Raw genomic sequence first — 17046 nt, 5'->3', positions numbered from 1 at the left:
GATACCCGTCCACTCTATGCAGCAAACATCAAAAACTGAACAATGGATTTAAAACAAACCAGAAGAACCAAACATAAAATCAGTACAAGACTCCAATTACTAATAAAAAGTATAACAGAGCTCAAGGGGGATGTATACACAGTGAGACTGTATGCTGAAATCATTACGGTTACAGACTGTGAAAGGGACAAATTCAACACACTATTGGACATAAACAAATTATTCCAAAATATTACACTTGACTGTACACGTGTACCCCGCTCCCATGGAACATGGAGTACTGAAGAAAGCAGATGACACTAAGGATGGCACAACATGAGCAGGAAATTAGGACAGCTGAAGAGAACCTCAGCAGAAGGAAGACATTGGGGGTAACAGTGTTACAAAAGAATAGTATGTTAGCGTCGATCAGCCTAAGACAAGCCCTAAACACACAAGACGTGCAACTGACACACAACACAAGGAGAAGGGTAAGATAGAGTGAGATGGTAAACATGGCAATATATTGCTTGCAAATTCTTAAAAACGTGAAAATTCTAACACAAAACGACATGTTTTATATGTATATTTAGCTGAAAGGGGGATACTACCCACATCTACCAGAGAGGCAAACTTAACAGTACTACCGAAGTCTTAAAAGAATACCAGGAAAAGTAAATCACATAGACCACAATCCATTTTTAACTTGGACAAGAAGATCCTCAGAAATGTATTAGAATGCGAGACGTACAAGAGGCATACAAACTATTAAACAGATCTATCGCAATTCACCTCACAAAGAAACATAATGATCAGTCGTAGAGGACTGAGGCACAGGCTGGGTAACTACGAGCACAACAAACATACAGGAGTACTTTTACTTAAAACAGAGAAGGTATGTGACTTGATGGTATGGAACACCTGTTTTCACATCTATTCCCATTTCTAGCTGCGCTTCACAAAAAGATGCAATATAAATATATATTACAATTGTTACTGCAGTGCAGGAAACAGCAGTAATAGGCCCCCACTGACACCTTTTTTCAGAATATGGAATTTTCATATGGCTTCATAATTTTCACCACAAGCTTTTGAAATTCAAATTACTCACAGCAGCTTTTTCAAAAGTTCATTTAAAATTAAAAAATTTATTTTGACATGTCAAAAAATATATACAGAGCTTTTCAAATTTCATGAAGGGTGCTATATTGTGCTGAAGTTTGGCTTGTCTGTTTTACATATCTGAAGGTAGAGAAAGAAGCAGTCCATTAAGGTGCAAAGTGCGGAGTGCTGTTGTGCAGATCGTGAAGTCTAACGAGCATTTGCAATGCAATAGGTCTTGCATTTATGAGAGTTTGAGCTATTGGCATTTTAAAGGACAAAGCCTTTTATGTTGTGATGAGTTTTAAAAAAGATAAATAAAAGACATTGTCATTTAGAGTATGCCTTTAGCATAAACTCTCGCAAATGCGAGACCTATTGCATTGCAAATGTGTGCTATAAAAATAAAAAAAAGTTTTTGGAGAGAGCGAGTCCTGCCTGCAACAGCAAGCAGAACAAAGCTATTTGAGAAAATAGTGCTTGGAGGCTGTAATTAAAGCCTACCGAGCAACTACAAATGTGATACGGGATGTCGCCATGGGAGGTTACAAAATGAGACAATGCGGTACTAAGGAGGGACTACTAAGCCTTTTGACCAATGAACAGCCACAGTTTACAGTGGACAATGACACAAGCCAATGAAAAATATGGGCGGAGAGTGGACAGAGCTTCAAGTCCCTACCTTAATACAGCATGCCTCGCAGCGCAGCGCATGCACTGCCCAGGCTCAACCTAAAACAGTATAAAATAACCATCCCTTAGAACTTGGATTTCAATACCATCCCTTCAAGCTATATTAACTTGAAACATGTTGTGCAAATTATGGAGCTAAAAACAGATTTGGTTATGGGGGGGAAGTATGTAATATCACTTTGAAGTGCTTAAAGAGTAGGAATATAACACCTTATAATAAATGTGATCAGATTGATATGTACAGACATTGTGGCAAGATTAAAAGGGTGGATAGGGGCCCCACTAGTAATGTTGGTAAGAAATCAACATAATCATAGTGCGGTGTGTATTCTTTCTTTATTGGAAGGGAATGCAACAGCCAACTCCAGTTTCGACTCAACGAATGTGCCGGCAACTTCTCTCAAAGCAAAATGCAAAGTTGTTATTCAGTTTGTTGTAGGTATACTGCCTCTAAATGGAACGAAGAGGCATTGTTGTATCGGCTAACATATGTGTCATGCTACATCCAGGTATGCGCATTACTGATCCTGAATGCAGCACCTGATAAAACAGGCTGTGTGCTCATAAGGAGAGAATACTCCTGTGAGCAGACTGATTCAGACGCCACTGGAACTTAGAGAGGATGCAGGCCGATATCAGCCCTCCACAACTTCCGGTCAGAGATTACCACAGACGTCCTAATACATTGCAGATATACACAGGCAACATATAGCCCCCACCCCTCCTAATAAATGAGACGTTTAATTCCGATCTGTACCCAAACTTGTTTGTACAGGAATCAGAACTAGGAACTGTGCAGAAATACTGTACCCCACCCCCACAATTTTCTTCATGTAAATTTCGGGAGGTCATACAGAGGACCAGTGAAACTGTGCAAAAAGGGTGGATTAAATTGTGCGGCGGCCAAACTAAATTATGCGGTCAGAAAAGGAACATTATGCGAAGTAATGCACCACATTTTCTGATAGCATTGCTTCATTGTTTGTCTGTCTGGGCAAAAGTTTCACTTTATTAGTACCTGCTTAACTACCAGAAACAGCAATAAGCAACAGAAAGGTGACCAGTTAACCTTTGGGAAGGGCCTTCCAATGCACAGCAATAAATGTAGTCAAGTTTTTAATAATTTTTGATCCCGTTTCAACTAGAAACATTTTTTTGTTAAACTCTGCAAATTATGCAGCATATAACGTATTATGTGGCAAATGCGGAAAATCTATAACTGTGTGGAAAACGCAGCAGCTGCAAAATCGTATATTCCACTGGCCCTGGTCATACCTGTTATGTTTCTTAGGGTACCCCAATATAGGCTTGATTAGTCACCCGACCCTTCACCTACATTTACCCTACCATTGTACTACATAATGGGCTTTGGTATTAACCTTCTACCTAGTTAATTACTGCATCAATGTCGTGTGATTTTCCCCAAAAACTAGCCTCATTAATTGTGCATGAGGATTCTCAGAATCACAGCAGGATTACCATCTTTTGCATAATAACTATGTCTAAGGGTCATTCCGTCATCCTCGACCGACATGACACAGCAAGGTAGAATCCCCTGAGGATACCTTTTGGGTCTATATACACCACATCTTTGCCAGGGGAGGCAGAGGAGAAAGACTACCCCGCTGACACACTGATGCAGGACGCTGAGGTTCCTGCACGCAGACACTCCAGCACGCAGTGGTCTGACATCCCCTTGCGGGGTGTCCATCTCGAGACCAAGACGGGGTCCTTCATTCTCTCACACCAGGTAATGGGGTTGGCCTCATCCTAGGGGGATTCTTGGCTCTACACTACATACATGCTAGCTACACGTAGGTACATCTAGTTAGGGTTGCATCGTAGGAGTATGCATTATTACTGTCATGCATTTATATGCTTGCATATATTCATTATTTTAGCACTATGGTAAAAACCTACCTTCTATTTACTCTGTTGGTGCTTATAATCATTTATATCTGCTTCTGTCTTATGGTTGTTTCAGCACACCTATTTTACAATAGAATGACGCTGGCTCAATAAATACTTATTGAAAAACGCCCCCACTGTTTATTCTGTGTATCTCTCCGAGACAAAGTGAGCACGAGTGACTGAGAGAAAAATACTGTACTGTACAGAGTTGTCATGTTCGATAGTTGCCAGGAACTATTCTCTCCTTGGTAAGAGGAGTTTACAGTGGCACTGTGAGATAGCTAGTATACAGGCGAACATATCCAGTGGGGGTGTCTGGAATCAGACTTGACACCAATCCAGCAGTTTGTTGTCTAAACGTCCAGATCCTATATAGAGTTATAGGAACTACACGTCAAAATTGACTAGGGGGAAAATGTAGAATTCAGTCCGCAACAAACCAGTTGTGAATGTATTTATACTTTTTTCGGGGTAAAACTTGGATTCAGAGGTATTTAGCATAGCTGGAAAGTACTGCATCAGTATTTGCTATCTGAGGTTTATACCTTAAACACAACTGGCCAACATACATTCGGGTATGCGTCAAGGGATTCAAGTATGTGAAGAAAGTCTCTCAAAGCACCTTTTTTAAACGTGACAAATGCATCCCTGAGGAACGCTTGGGATGCAACAAAAAGATGGCCCCTTCTATGACAAGGAATTAGATTGTGCATTAAGAAGAGAATATTGTGGAGAAAAGGAACACTCTAATCAAGAAAGACTATCATGAAAGACTGGTGTAAGCATTATTAACCCTGGGCCTGGTTCGCGAAGTAGCGCTACGCGTAGCTACGCAAAGTGCACTTCGCACTATGCGAGCTACGCGTAGCACTTCGCGAACTGCGTAGTACCATATTCGCACTGTGCAAGATGCCGTTTTCAATGATTGCACAGTGCGGACAAACTTCCGGCACTGTGCAATCATTGAAAATGGCATCTTGCACAGTGCGAGCTGTAGTTTTCTGCCGCTCGAGTAGATTTTTACTCGAGCAGCAGCTTTCTCAACGCGGACTGGTAGTTTCTCATCACGAGCGGTCGCGAGCATACGCGACCAGTCGCAATGAGAAACCTGACCTCCCCGCGTTGAGAATCTCGCCGGTAGGTTTAATTTCCATGCTCGCGATCGGCATCTTGATGTTGCTGATCGCGAACAAGGAAAAAGTCTCGCCGAGATGTCATTTTGCTTGCTCGCGGTCACCAACTTGACGTTGAGGACCACGAGCAAGCAAAAAATGACCGCTGCACTACGCTACGCTACGCGTGTTTGCACTGTGCTACGTGCAATTCGCGTAGTGCGAAGTAGCGCAAACTACGCGAGCGTAGCGTAGTGCTTTGTCCAGGCTTAGTAAACATGCCACTGAAATGTATATTCGGCTTGATCAGCAGAAAGGGACAGACATTAATTCTAAACTTCTTAGATTTAGTTTTAAGTGATGCCGAAAGAAAATATGAATTGAGAAATGATACAGGATAGGTTAGTGCACCACCACACTGGGTTTTTTTGTTTTGCTAATAACTGCCACCATTTGACGAATCTCACTAAAGGTTTCTTTTTAAATCATCTGATTCGGGTTTGGCATAATACGTTTTGTGCATATCTATCCAGAGTGGATAAATAAATGTGACATTTCCCAACCCTCCGAATCCCCCCATGGAATATTTGTTCTTCTTTACAGAAAAAAAATGCGATATGGAATTATACCAAATATGGCGTGAGACTAGAACTCTCACCATGGAAGTGCCTTTGCTTGGGTTGGTGGAAATCCGTTTCGTTATTTTTCTTAAACTTAGGTTGACATAATGTATCAGGAGAGCTTAAAAGGGTTAAAAAGTTAGAGCTATTTGGACCATTAATCCACGTACTGCCCTCAAACTCATGTGCAAGGATAATTCATGAACTGAAATTTAAAAATAAATACATCTGGAGAAGGGAACCTTTTTCCCATTGTCCAGTTCAGATCCACAAATCCAAACCGAGTTTCTAGGCCCCAGTTCTCCTAAGCAGCAAGAGAAAATGTTTTTCCTGCTGTCGCAATTACAGGTCCTGCATCGTAAAAAAAATGTAAAGACCACATGGGTGAGCACTCCTCAACCGCCAGGCCTAGGTGGGTGGCGGGGGGCAAACATCCCCCCATAAGCTTAAAATGCATAAAAGTAAGGTGTGTGTTGCAGAGGCTGCAAACTCCTCTCACGAACGCCGTTAAGCACAGTCTTAATGCAGTTGTCTTTTGAAGTCTGCAACCTAGGCGCAAAGACCATGACTATGAAACCGGTGGACCCATTTTGGGTCCTTTTCCATAGTCCGCCATCTCGGCACTGATACCTTGGGTTTCCTTTCATAGTCTGTATTGAGTTTGAGGACTATGTGTGCCATGTTGGCTGGCTTTAGTGCACACTCTCGAAATAAAGTCAGTAGACCACCTAAACATTTGGGAGGCATTTACAAATTTTCAATTATGGGCTCTTTGTATGGTTGTTTTATGATGTGGTGGGCTGGTTTTTACTGTTGATTTCCCTGATAATACCACAAAATATAGCCTGCAGTAAGTGCAAATGCTTGCAGTCTTTCATACTTTGTAAAACACTTGTTAAGAAAAGCTGTACAAGTTTAAAACTGCCCTGATTTGCTAATTTGGGCCACTTTTTTAGCTTCCTTATTCGTTAATGAGGGCCACTTTTAATTTAAGCCAGGGCCTATTTTCTTTCCCAGCCCGAACCTACTCCCTAGGACATGGGAGGTGGCTACAGATTATTATATTCTTGGAGGAGTGCGTGTGTGGCTGTTTAAGCAGTTCAGGGTGTCTAAAGCCCACTATCCACGGCCCTATTCTTTCTAAGGCCTGCCCTCGTCTCAATTTACGATCACATGGTGAAAATTAGTCCAAGGGTGGCAGAGCTGTGTTCAGGTGCTCTGTTTGGTCAAGCCTCAGACAAGCACCCCCGTGGTGTTGTTTTGAAGCTGCCTCCCCGTGTTTATTATAGACATGTTTTAATCCTAACATCATTGACAGTGGTGATTCTTGTATTGCTAGACTCTTAGTCCAGCTTCGTGTTTATGAGTCACCTACCTGCCCATATCTCCATTTATCTGTTCTTCCAGCTCTGGAATGAACCCAGAATAGCCATTGGTTTAGGAGGCTGGAGGCCCCATGCAAGAACCATGGTGCACTGGAGCAGTGCTGTGCCAGGTTTCATTTATTAAATATGTATGAACTACAGGTGGTGCAGGAGTGCTCTGATTCCGCGGTTCCCCTGCCTGTGGGAATTATAACATGCATTTGCCCTCCTGTAATTTATTGGGCCACTTCATGGCTGTTCCCTTCACTGGCAATGCCCCTAAACTCCTCCATTACTTTCTCCCTTCCCTCGAGTCCTAACCAAGCAGTTCACTTACCTTGTCGAAGAAATTAAAGGCTAGAGGTTGGACTGTAATTGCAGATCTACTCAAATATATGTGCTCGAGAGGAAAATCCTTTGATCATCAGAGATGATTGCAGAGGGTAAAAAGCCACGATGGAATATTTTCAGTAATTCACAGTTTGCCTCGAAGGTCTGTCTCCTCGTGCTGTACTCATTTGAATGCACTGGTAAGGACAGCAAGGCAGAGCCTTACCATTTTACTACTTACACAGTACATGCATTTTAACAATAGAGTGCAGGCGCTGAGCCTTAACCCAGGGAGAATACAGGAATGACCGACTGTTCCCAGTAGTACTGTTCAAAAAATGTATACTTAGTGTCTCTAATACAAAAGCAAGCTGGCAAGTCTGTATACTGAATATTGAACATGGCCGATTCGTCCCACATAAAATTGCTGCACTTGTAATATTCCCTTTTATGGTAGTGTAAGTCAGTACAGTCAGATGCCTGCCAGGTGATTGTTTGGGGGCTATGTATGCCATCATGAGTCAAAAATAGTCTTCTTCTTAGTTTTTCCCTCACTGTATATATTAAAACATAAATCATTTGTGATTTGATCAGTCACCTGTTTCTAGTTACGATGTTGCATATAGAATGACAGTGAGGGAACACATTCTGCTAGCAACAGCAAATAAAAGTCATTCTTGCATTAATTTGAGGTTAAGGTGCCAGAGACCACATTTGATTGCAGTCTTTAGAGCTTATCAACTCAATTACGGCAGGGAGAAGTATTTCCTCAAGAAAGAAAGAGACAAAAAGTAGCTATTTGCCCTTTGTGGGAATTTACGGGAATGAGAAACTAAAGTTTAAATCAATTTCTCAAACGTGTACTTGTGCCTTAAATAAGGTATAGGTGAAAATGTCAGCTTTGAAAGGGATATTTTTTTAACCCATCACTGGTACTGGACACTACTCATCTACACTTGTCCAGATACTACCATAGTTGACTCTGTTTAATTGACTTGAGCATGACATTGCTTCAGAGACAGCTAGGGGTGCGTGGGACCCCATCTGCCTTCACTGTGTAAACCTCCAAAATAAAACTGGCCCAATGCACACCTTAGGCTCCCAAATTCTTATATTGCTGCCAGGGAGACTAATGATTGTATGCCATTTTTATATTGTCCAAATATTTAAAAATAGTTTAGGATTTTAAGCCTGTGGAAAATGAGAACCTTGCTTGTCCTGAAAGTAAAGAATGAAGCATGTGCTTCCCCTGTCAGCAGCAAAAGACACACAATTGATGGACGGAATGCAGAACAAATTAAAACATTCACCTCCAGTCAAGAGATCTGGGTTAAACCCATCATTCTTTTGCTCACCATGCCACCCAAGTTTAGACCTGGCCATGTGCAAATCAGTCCTGACCCTGTGCCTCATGGGAACAGTCCAGCCCGAACTGCCAAGCCAGGTCCTCTCTGGACCAGAAACGAGCATCCTAGGACCGGTTTCGGGGTTTCCCCCTCATCAGCCAGGATAGCTTGACTCCAATGGCACAGTGAGCCCGGACCCACGTCTGGGCATACCCGGTGCACGTAGGGCCAGGAAGCAAAAGACACACAATTGAGGGACGGAATGCAGAACAAATCAAAACATACACCCCCAGTCAAGAGATCTGGGTTAAATCCATCATTCTTTTGCTCACCATGCCACCCTAGTTTAGGCCTGGTCATGTGCAAAACAGTCTTGACTCTGTGCCTCATGGGAACATGTCAGCAGAGCACAGCAGTCCTGTTCTGTGTGCCCTTTCTTTGATTGAGATCAGCACTAGCAGGAGACAGGGTGACTTTCTCCTTGGTGAGGACAGGGTTGGCCTGCCACAGAAAGTTCTGTTTTATGGATCATCTATTGTATTTCAGTGAACTGGGCACCTTGTTGTGCCCTTTCCCTTCTGCCTTTCTAATATGACTTCCTGGCTCCTGAACTCTAAGTATAAGGTAGATGCTCCTTAGATCAGCACCCTTTCCAAACCATCAGTGTTCTACAATGACGCAGGCGCATGAAAATGTTTGACCTCACTCCGAAACCATGTTACTCTCTGTGGACATTCTCAGGGATATATCTTGAAATCTTGATAAAAGTCACTGTGCATCCCTCAAAAAGGCTACGAAAAAACATTCCCACTAAACAGTTCTTACTTTAACCCAATGGTATCTTTTTCCATAACTACACTGCTGGATATCATGGGACGCAATTCACATAGCGTTTGCTGTGATTTACTCTTATAATACTCCTGAATTTTAGTAGTAATCCTGTTTAAGCCATAAGTATTCCTCGTTTACTCACGGAATCCATCTGTCAGCTGTGAGTACTACAAGAGTAGGTCACACCCTCTGATAGCAAACTCTTTGTGAATTGGACCCCTTGTGTTTTATGCTGCCACGTAGTGGTGCAACACTATCCATAACAAGCTCTGATGAAACAATGGCATGCTATCCTTGGTTGAGAAATGGAAACATATGACCACTGTAGCACATTTCAGTGAGAGTCACAGAACAAGTTGTGTTGTCTTTTGCCAGTAATTCTTGGGTACTTTAGAGTCCAACACGATCTGGCAGCTGAGATTCCTATTACGCTGCACGTTTCAGTCCATTTGGACCTTAACCGTGGCTCATCGGATGGGCAGTGCAAGTTCATGCACGAAGCAATGGAAGACAGATTTAGTTGGTTGAATGATGGTTACGACTAACATGGTTCTGAGTTTCACGTGGTTTTTCAGTTACCTACAAGTTAGCTTATTTAAAAAGATAGCGTTTCAGATATGAGAAAGTGTGACATACTCCTGAAAATTCAGGAGTGAGTCAGGAGTAAGTCCACCTTGTGATTTGGGATCAATGTTATTTATAGTTGCCATTCTTTCTTTCCAAGATGTTGCTCCTATGTCAGAATATCATCCTCTTTTGCGCTCTTAGGTTGAGAAGAAGAATCATTACTTGACCTTAAAAGACACATAAGATATAACACGGAAGAAAGAGGGCAGAATGCATGGCTTACACAGGCACTACCAAAAGTGACGTTATCACCTAAAAAAAGATATAATATTGTTGAGACGGAAAAATCCTCTGAATAGTAATATATGTACACCCCTGCTCTGTGCTCCTAATGCTGATTTTTGCTGTCACATGCAAACAAGAATCATGCATGTGCACCGTGACATAGGCCTGTCTCACGGATTGCAGTTTTGTTACACTGGGAGGGGTGCCGAAAGCGCTGTCCTCATAGTGGTGAAAGGCTACTGCCTTCACAAGTAGCTAAGCAGCAGGAGCACCATGGTGGCAGTGCAGTGATCAGCAGGAGTGAATAGAGCCTCTCTAACCTGTGTCACTGGAGGGGCCTGGGCACATCTCCAGAAGGAGATAGAGCTGATACGAGTATTATAAAGAGTAGGGCTTGGGCCCTCGGCTAACCGTTTGATGCACATTTCACTGTGCCTACATCCAGGTGTGAACTCTGGACACTCCTGTGGCCTGTCTTGTGGAAATATCAGCGTTGTAGAGACTCCTGTGACCGACTGCTTTTCAAGGAAGGGAGGGAGAGGAGGCGTGCTGCTTCAAAAGAAGAAAAGCTTCAACATTAAACATCAAGGACTTAGACTGTAAATCGCGTTTGGTGTCGGGAAATGGGTCATACAACGCTACCGTGATAATTTAGCAAGTTTCCCTGGGGCTGACAAGTCCCAAACCAAATCCTACCCTCACCAGAAGGTGTGAAGCTTTTGCAGATCCTGAGTGTGTCCCAGTGTGTAACAAACAGAACTCTTTTTTCTTTTCAAAAAGAAAATCCTGAAACAGGATTTTAAAGAAAAAAGTAATGCTCCATCGCCATGGGAGGCTTCTCACATGGCGGGAAAGGGCATTAAAATGTTTTTACCATTCCTTACAACCAGGTCTTACCTGACAGTAAGAAACAATAAAAAATGACTACATGTCCGCCCATCCAAATTGGTTGGGCGGACATGTAGTAATTCCTCAGATGGCCCTTACATCCCAGGGCCATTGGAGGGGGTTAATCACAGCAGAGACAGATTAGTCTCCGCCGTAAGTAACCGAAGTTCCACCCGCATCTAAATGTGGTGGGTGGACCTCATTCTTGGCGTTGCAATGGAGTAGCCTTACCGCCAAGAATTAAATCAGGCCCAAAGACATGATAGCACAGATAGCCTACTCTCACATCCTGTGTATTCATTTTCTTGCTTATTCTTACTATAAAGGTCCTACCTGGTCTACAGATTGATCTGTGCTTAGTTACTTTACTGTATCTCTAAAGTGTCCGTCTTGCTTTTTGTCTACACCACTCTTGTTGAGAAGGTTTACCTCAAATGGATTACTCTGTGTATAACCACGCTCCCTTTAGTTGCTAATGGTACTTATTGTGAGCTCTATTTCTTCACATGACATTCCACCAAAAGATACTTCGTTTTGTGTGGTTTTTATTTCCTCTAGGAATTGGATGTCGATCACACCCTCTTATCACATCTTCCCGGTAGAGTCCCCATGCATAAAAACTTGCAACTCTCACTTAGTAATTGTAGATCAAAAGTAATGCTGGTTTGATAACCCATAAATGTAGGGATTGGAATTGACCCTCAAAGTGCTGATGCATCTAGTAGCAGTTCCGCCTTGCTGCCACAACATGGTGAGTGTGCTACCGCTGATAAGTTCCCTTCAAAGCAAATCCCACCTTGCAGGCAGAAACACTCAGCCTCCATGGCAAGGAATTATGTTGAGGAAATACCGTTAGGGCAAGGCTTGGAAATGCAAGTTTATTATAAAAATCCTATCCTTGCATTTCATTATACATCTTCATTTGGAGCCCAACCACTCTCAACCCTGGAGAAAAAACAAAAGGGATATTGAAGTGCGGTTACGTGTTGTTAGATAAAGTTTTGATCTGTGTCATCGAGTAATCTGACTTCATATAGAAGTGATGAGAAAGTATGTTACTGAGTAAACCGAGGTCTGTAAAACGGATCTGAAGATTTACCAATACAGGTGAATCACCTGATAGTAAACACATGAGTCCTTTCCTTATTAAAGGTCAGGGAAAGACGGGAGTCACGCATAAAACATGAGCAGGATACTGTTATGAAAATCATAGTTTAAACCTGGTAATAAAGCAGGAAGAACAGGTTGCTTTCTCGTACGACTTTAGCAGCCTCGTCTGTTTGGATACGATTATTGTTAACACCGAGGGGCACCGACACACATGAATCTCAAATAAGTCTCTGCTCCTTGTGTATATTTCATGTCTAAAAAAGAAACCCTTAGCCATTGAACTCTCCTCAGTCTACTTGTTTCTCTTGGGGCAAGTAACGCCAGGCGAGCTTGAAAGGAAGTGTGGCGATACCTCTGAAACACATTGTCATGTGTCTTAAATATACGCAGGAGCATTTCCTGAACTGCAGAAAAATAGGAATATGCTTGTTCAGAACAATGCCTTACCCTCTATAATCGGTTGGCCCTACGGCTTCCATAACATATCCCAAGAAATCACAGCTGCACTCCTGAGATGTGCCAGGGTTCTTGTCAGGAGGCAGCTTGCACCAGCCCATTGCTCCTATTAGCACGGCCTATAACAGAACCAACTACTGACCATAAAACCCTACAAGTGGGGAAGAGGATGTGGCGTAAAGGCCAGAGCTGCCAACTTTGGAGCTGGGGAACCAGGTACTAGTCTCGGTGGAGGCTCAACATCCTGTGATTCTGGGCAAACCACTTACTCTCCCCGTGCCTACCAAAAATGAATGTGTCCTTAACTGGTGCTCATTAAAAGCGATCCAATGCCTTTGGGTCAAGTTTATGCTATAAGCACTGGTGTTTATGATTAATTGCCAGTGCTGATTAATGGAAACCACCAGCTCAAATTAAGCACTAGTTCTGGCCCTAAGATAAAGTCTCGATCCCAAAGGATATTTCTTGTATTGTTTCTTGTATATATTTCTTGTATTGTATTCGCTGCAAAGGTTCATTATCAGATCAAAAACATCATGGGAGTGTACATTAGGGCCATTAATGTTGATGAGCATAAGCAGCATATCATATTAGAGGCCCGGTAGGAATAAATAGTTGCCGTCTACATCAGAGACCATTGTACTGTATTTGAAAGCTACAGGTTTTTTGAAATAGCCATTGCAACTCTTTTTTTACTTCATGCGGTACGAAGCAACAAACCTTTCACTAATTTAGATGGAAATTGCATATGACTGAATTAATTCAAACATGCCTTTAGTACTAAACCCAAATCGACTATGTTCCTGTCTAGGAACGCTGGAACTTGCCTTACTTTTTTGCCATTGTTCAGCCTTCTAATATTCCAGGATAACAGAGTGATATGTTTGTTCATTACCATTACCCTGCAGTATAGTTAAAATCTGTGATATGCATTTTTTCACGCCACTAACACAATTGTTTAAAAGGAATACACCAGCATTGCATCTCAAGATATTTTAGTGCCCTAGTGTAGATGCCATTTTGCGATTCTCCCCTTTTTTGAGCACTTGCGTAGCTTTATCCCTGTTCCATAGTGTCATGAGTGGCATCATCAGCCTGGTGCTCAATAGGAAGGCCTACGTGGCTTATGCAAAAGTATGAGTAGAAAGTCTACTGACTTCATAATCATGCTCAAGTTAGGTTATAATTAGTAAATTCCACATATGTATCTTTTAAAAATATTTTTCCCTTGTACATTTAACTTCTTTCTGGCTTTGTGAACTCTGTCAAAGTGATGCTTGGATAAATTATGGCTATTAGCCTGTGTAAGCCTGAAAAACATAGCCCCACTTTCAAATGTGCAGTCAGGCTTTCAAGTACCTACACAATCGAGTTTCAAAACCTCTCGGTGGGTCAACGCCTCACCGTGTTACTTACTACACACATGCTCAAAGGTTCACGTGGAGGCTTTTTGCGTGTACCCAGCCTTCGACTAACCACAAAATGAGGACATCATTTCTCAGTGCTTACCTCACAACTGATTAGAATTTGCTGTGAGAATAAAGACCACTTCCTGTCCTGGAGTACTTTTAAAAAAGATCTAAAAATATTGTTAGTTAACATATAGCTCCCCTCGCCGTTGAGACTTCCTCTTCTTGGCAGATAGCAGCATAAACTCCCTGACCAGCAGAAAGATATACAGTTACTTTTTTACAACTGGAAAAAAAAACTTTTACATCAGTCCCTACTTTATTACTTTTAATTCTGGAAAGGTGATAGGTGGATATATTTACTGAGTTTTAAATTGAAGCCAACCGACTTGATACATTGAACAATTTTATGAGAAGCCCTCACCTTGTATTTATTTTCTATTTATAGGTGAATGTAAGAATGTGCAAGACTTAAATATATCGGAATGCCAAGGCCTAAATGTAAGTAATGTTTTCTTTGCAAGCGTTTGTTCTGCGGAGATATGCTTTATTTATACATGGAGTCAATAAATCAGAGTCTGAATATTTGCTTTGGAACAAATATGAAAAACATGATGTACATATGGATTCATTTAGGAGTTACGTTTAACTTCAGTTATGGAAAAAAAAACATACTCATGCTAAAATGTGTCTGCAAAAAAAAAGCCTTTTCAAGTCTTTCTTGACAGCACAACTGTTGCCAGGCCTTATGTTATTACCAGAAAAAGAGCTCTAAGAAGCGGTGCTAAGAGAGGGGCTTAGGCTCCGTCCACTCGTTCATCTTCCACTGTGCAAGTTTGATTGTGCAGAAGATGAGTGTTTCTGCTGAAACAGAGTGCTTGTATTGCACCGTTTGTCTCGTGGGAAAGATTATACTGGATACAGTATGCACAAGCAGGGCCGGACTGGCCGTACCAGGCACCAGGTGTTTTCCTGGTGGGTCGGAAGGGTGCGGGCCGTTTCGTACCGGTGGGGCCCTTTTTTGTTACTGAGGGCCGGTTTTGCAGCAGTGCTGCAATATTGGCCTCTTGTAACAAAATCAGCAGGAGTTCCCCACCCTCTCCTCCTGGGGGCCAGTCCGTCCTAATTTGAAGGGCTGGTTTGCATTCTCAGCCCAGCCCTGTGCACAAGATTGGTATTATGCAAGCCAATGATCAAGGCTTGTCTTTTTATTACTAAATGTTAAGACAAAGGCAGTAGGCTTGACATATGTCTTCTGAAAAACATATGTTCAAGGCAATAAGCCTTTCGGGTTGGATTGTTATTACACTGTGTTAAAGCCTGTAGACAAGTATTTCCTTATGAGGAAAGCTTTAAAAAACAGCATCAGTAAAGGGTGTTGCTGTTGTTTACCCCCTTTGACCAACACGGGGGCTTGTTCAGAGACAACACAGTAGGCCAGAGTTGGAAATGGCAGCAAGCCAGTAATAATGACTTTGTATTCGACTGGTTCATTGTAAAAAGTTGTGCCTACAAGTCTGAACGAGCTGCTAATTATGAAAAGTTACTAGAAAGACTAACGTTTATTATGAAGAGGATATTTTAAAGTCAATATACCATTAAGAGTGAATTGTTTTTACACTGTGTATAGACTATGCACAATACAGTTCTAAGATGGTCACTCGCTGGTATGTGTAATTTTTGCTTATTTTGTATTGCAATCATATACCCACCGAGTTGAGCCTGCAACATTGTAATATATCTTGCATATGCTTGTTGAGTGTGTGCGCGCGCATTAATGTGAATAAATGAGTGGGCAAATGCAAATGAGTTTATGGTTTGGTGAATGGATGGATGAGTGACAGAGTACATGCATGATGAGTTATTAAGTGTCTTAACTCACAATTGACTGCAGAGGCATTTTCAATTACTGAGCTTCCTGGTCCTCGTCCTAGTGCCTCCACTGACTGCAGCGAAGTTCCAGCTCAAACAATCATACCAAAAATCTCCAAAGCACTCTTGTCCAGGTTAAATTTCCAAGCAAAGATGTTAGTGTCCAGTTAACTAAGTCTATTGGGACCTGGTAGTTGATGACAAGGTTGCACAGGACACAGTTTATAGGGACCAGTTACACTTTCAGCTGGTCCACTGGCAGTGTTCTTACAGAGGAGCTACCGGGACCATTAGGACCTATCACCTAACGTAGAGCTCCTATATGTACCAAACTTTAGGGCCCATTTCTGTTTAGAGGCATTCCTGGATGGTATCTGTGGCATCCACTGCCCTTCCCTATTCTGACAACTGGGATACCTTTTGAATTATGATTTCTCCAGGCTGTTTGCTGTAGTTGCATGGTTGAACTAGTTTTGTAATGAGTGCGACTGATTTCAGACAATGGAAAACACTTCAAGGATATAGGATGAAAGTGAAAAAGCCTTATGTCTGTGTCAAGCTGGAAGCAGTCTGACTGGGGTATTAGGAAGACAGGCAGGTCAAGAGACCATTCAAGCTCATTGACAAAGTCTTTCAACTATCCAAGCATGATCTCGTCCTTTGGGACAAGTATATATCTTCAAGATCGATCACAACCAACTGGCTCTTGGCTTCAGGGCGTACTCAGTTGCTCAAGTCAGCTTCCATAATGATGCCAGTAAGCTGGGCCCAATGAGTCTTGTTCAAAATACATAACTCTAGCAAACCAATGCAGGACATCTGCTCCCAAATCCTTCAATCCTGGAAGGAAGAAGGAAGATCCAAAACTTTCAACGGAAGGCATGTTCCACAAGAAAAAGTTCAGAGTTCCTTGAGCCTGATCCCTCCAATTTCTAGGCAGTTCATTGTGCAGGAGGAAGGGGGAGGCCACTTATTAGGAAGGCTACAGAACAGACACCTGAAGTTCGAAGTAAGCTATCTTTGGGTAGATAAGAAGTGGATACCCAGGCAGCCAAGTCAGTTTTGGTCATTTTTTGTCCTCTAGTAGAGCCCCGATTATTTTGGCAGGATACAAATGTGAATTCCCACATCCTTCCCAGTTTGTTGACAGGGTTTGCCTAGGAATGACATAT

At 42.2% G+C, this 17046-nt stretch overlaps 2 protein-coding genes across 2 annotated transcripts in view; one reads left to right on the top strand and one right to left on the bottom strand.

The window, feature by feature from the left end:
* FBXL13 (F-box and leucine rich repeat protein 13) overlaps positions 1–17046 on the top strand; it is a 1209524-nt gene that overhangs the window by 481993 nt on the left and 710485 nt on the right. The window contains exon 10 of the mRNA XM_085654020.1: positions 14451–14503. Within this exon, the coding sequence (XP_085510146.1) occupies positions 14451–14503 (53 nt within the window). The remainder of the gene's footprint in view (positions 1–14450; positions 14504–17046) is intronic.
* LRRC17 (leucine rich repeat containing 17) overlaps positions 1–17046 on the bottom strand; it is a 207408-nt gene that overhangs the window by 104798 nt on the left and 85564 nt on the right. The window lies entirely within an intron of this gene.

This window comes from Triturus cristatus, chromosome 4_1 (assembly GCF_964204655.1).
Source record: "Triturus cristatus chromosome 4_1, aTriCri1.1, whole genome shotgun sequence".
In the NCBI taxonomy this organism is placed as follows: Eukaryota; Metazoa; Chordata; class Amphibia; order Caudata; family Salamandridae; genus Triturus; species Triturus cristatus.
Note: the sequence above shows the minus strand (reverse complement) of the source record. Positions and strands in the feature narration are given on the sequence as shown.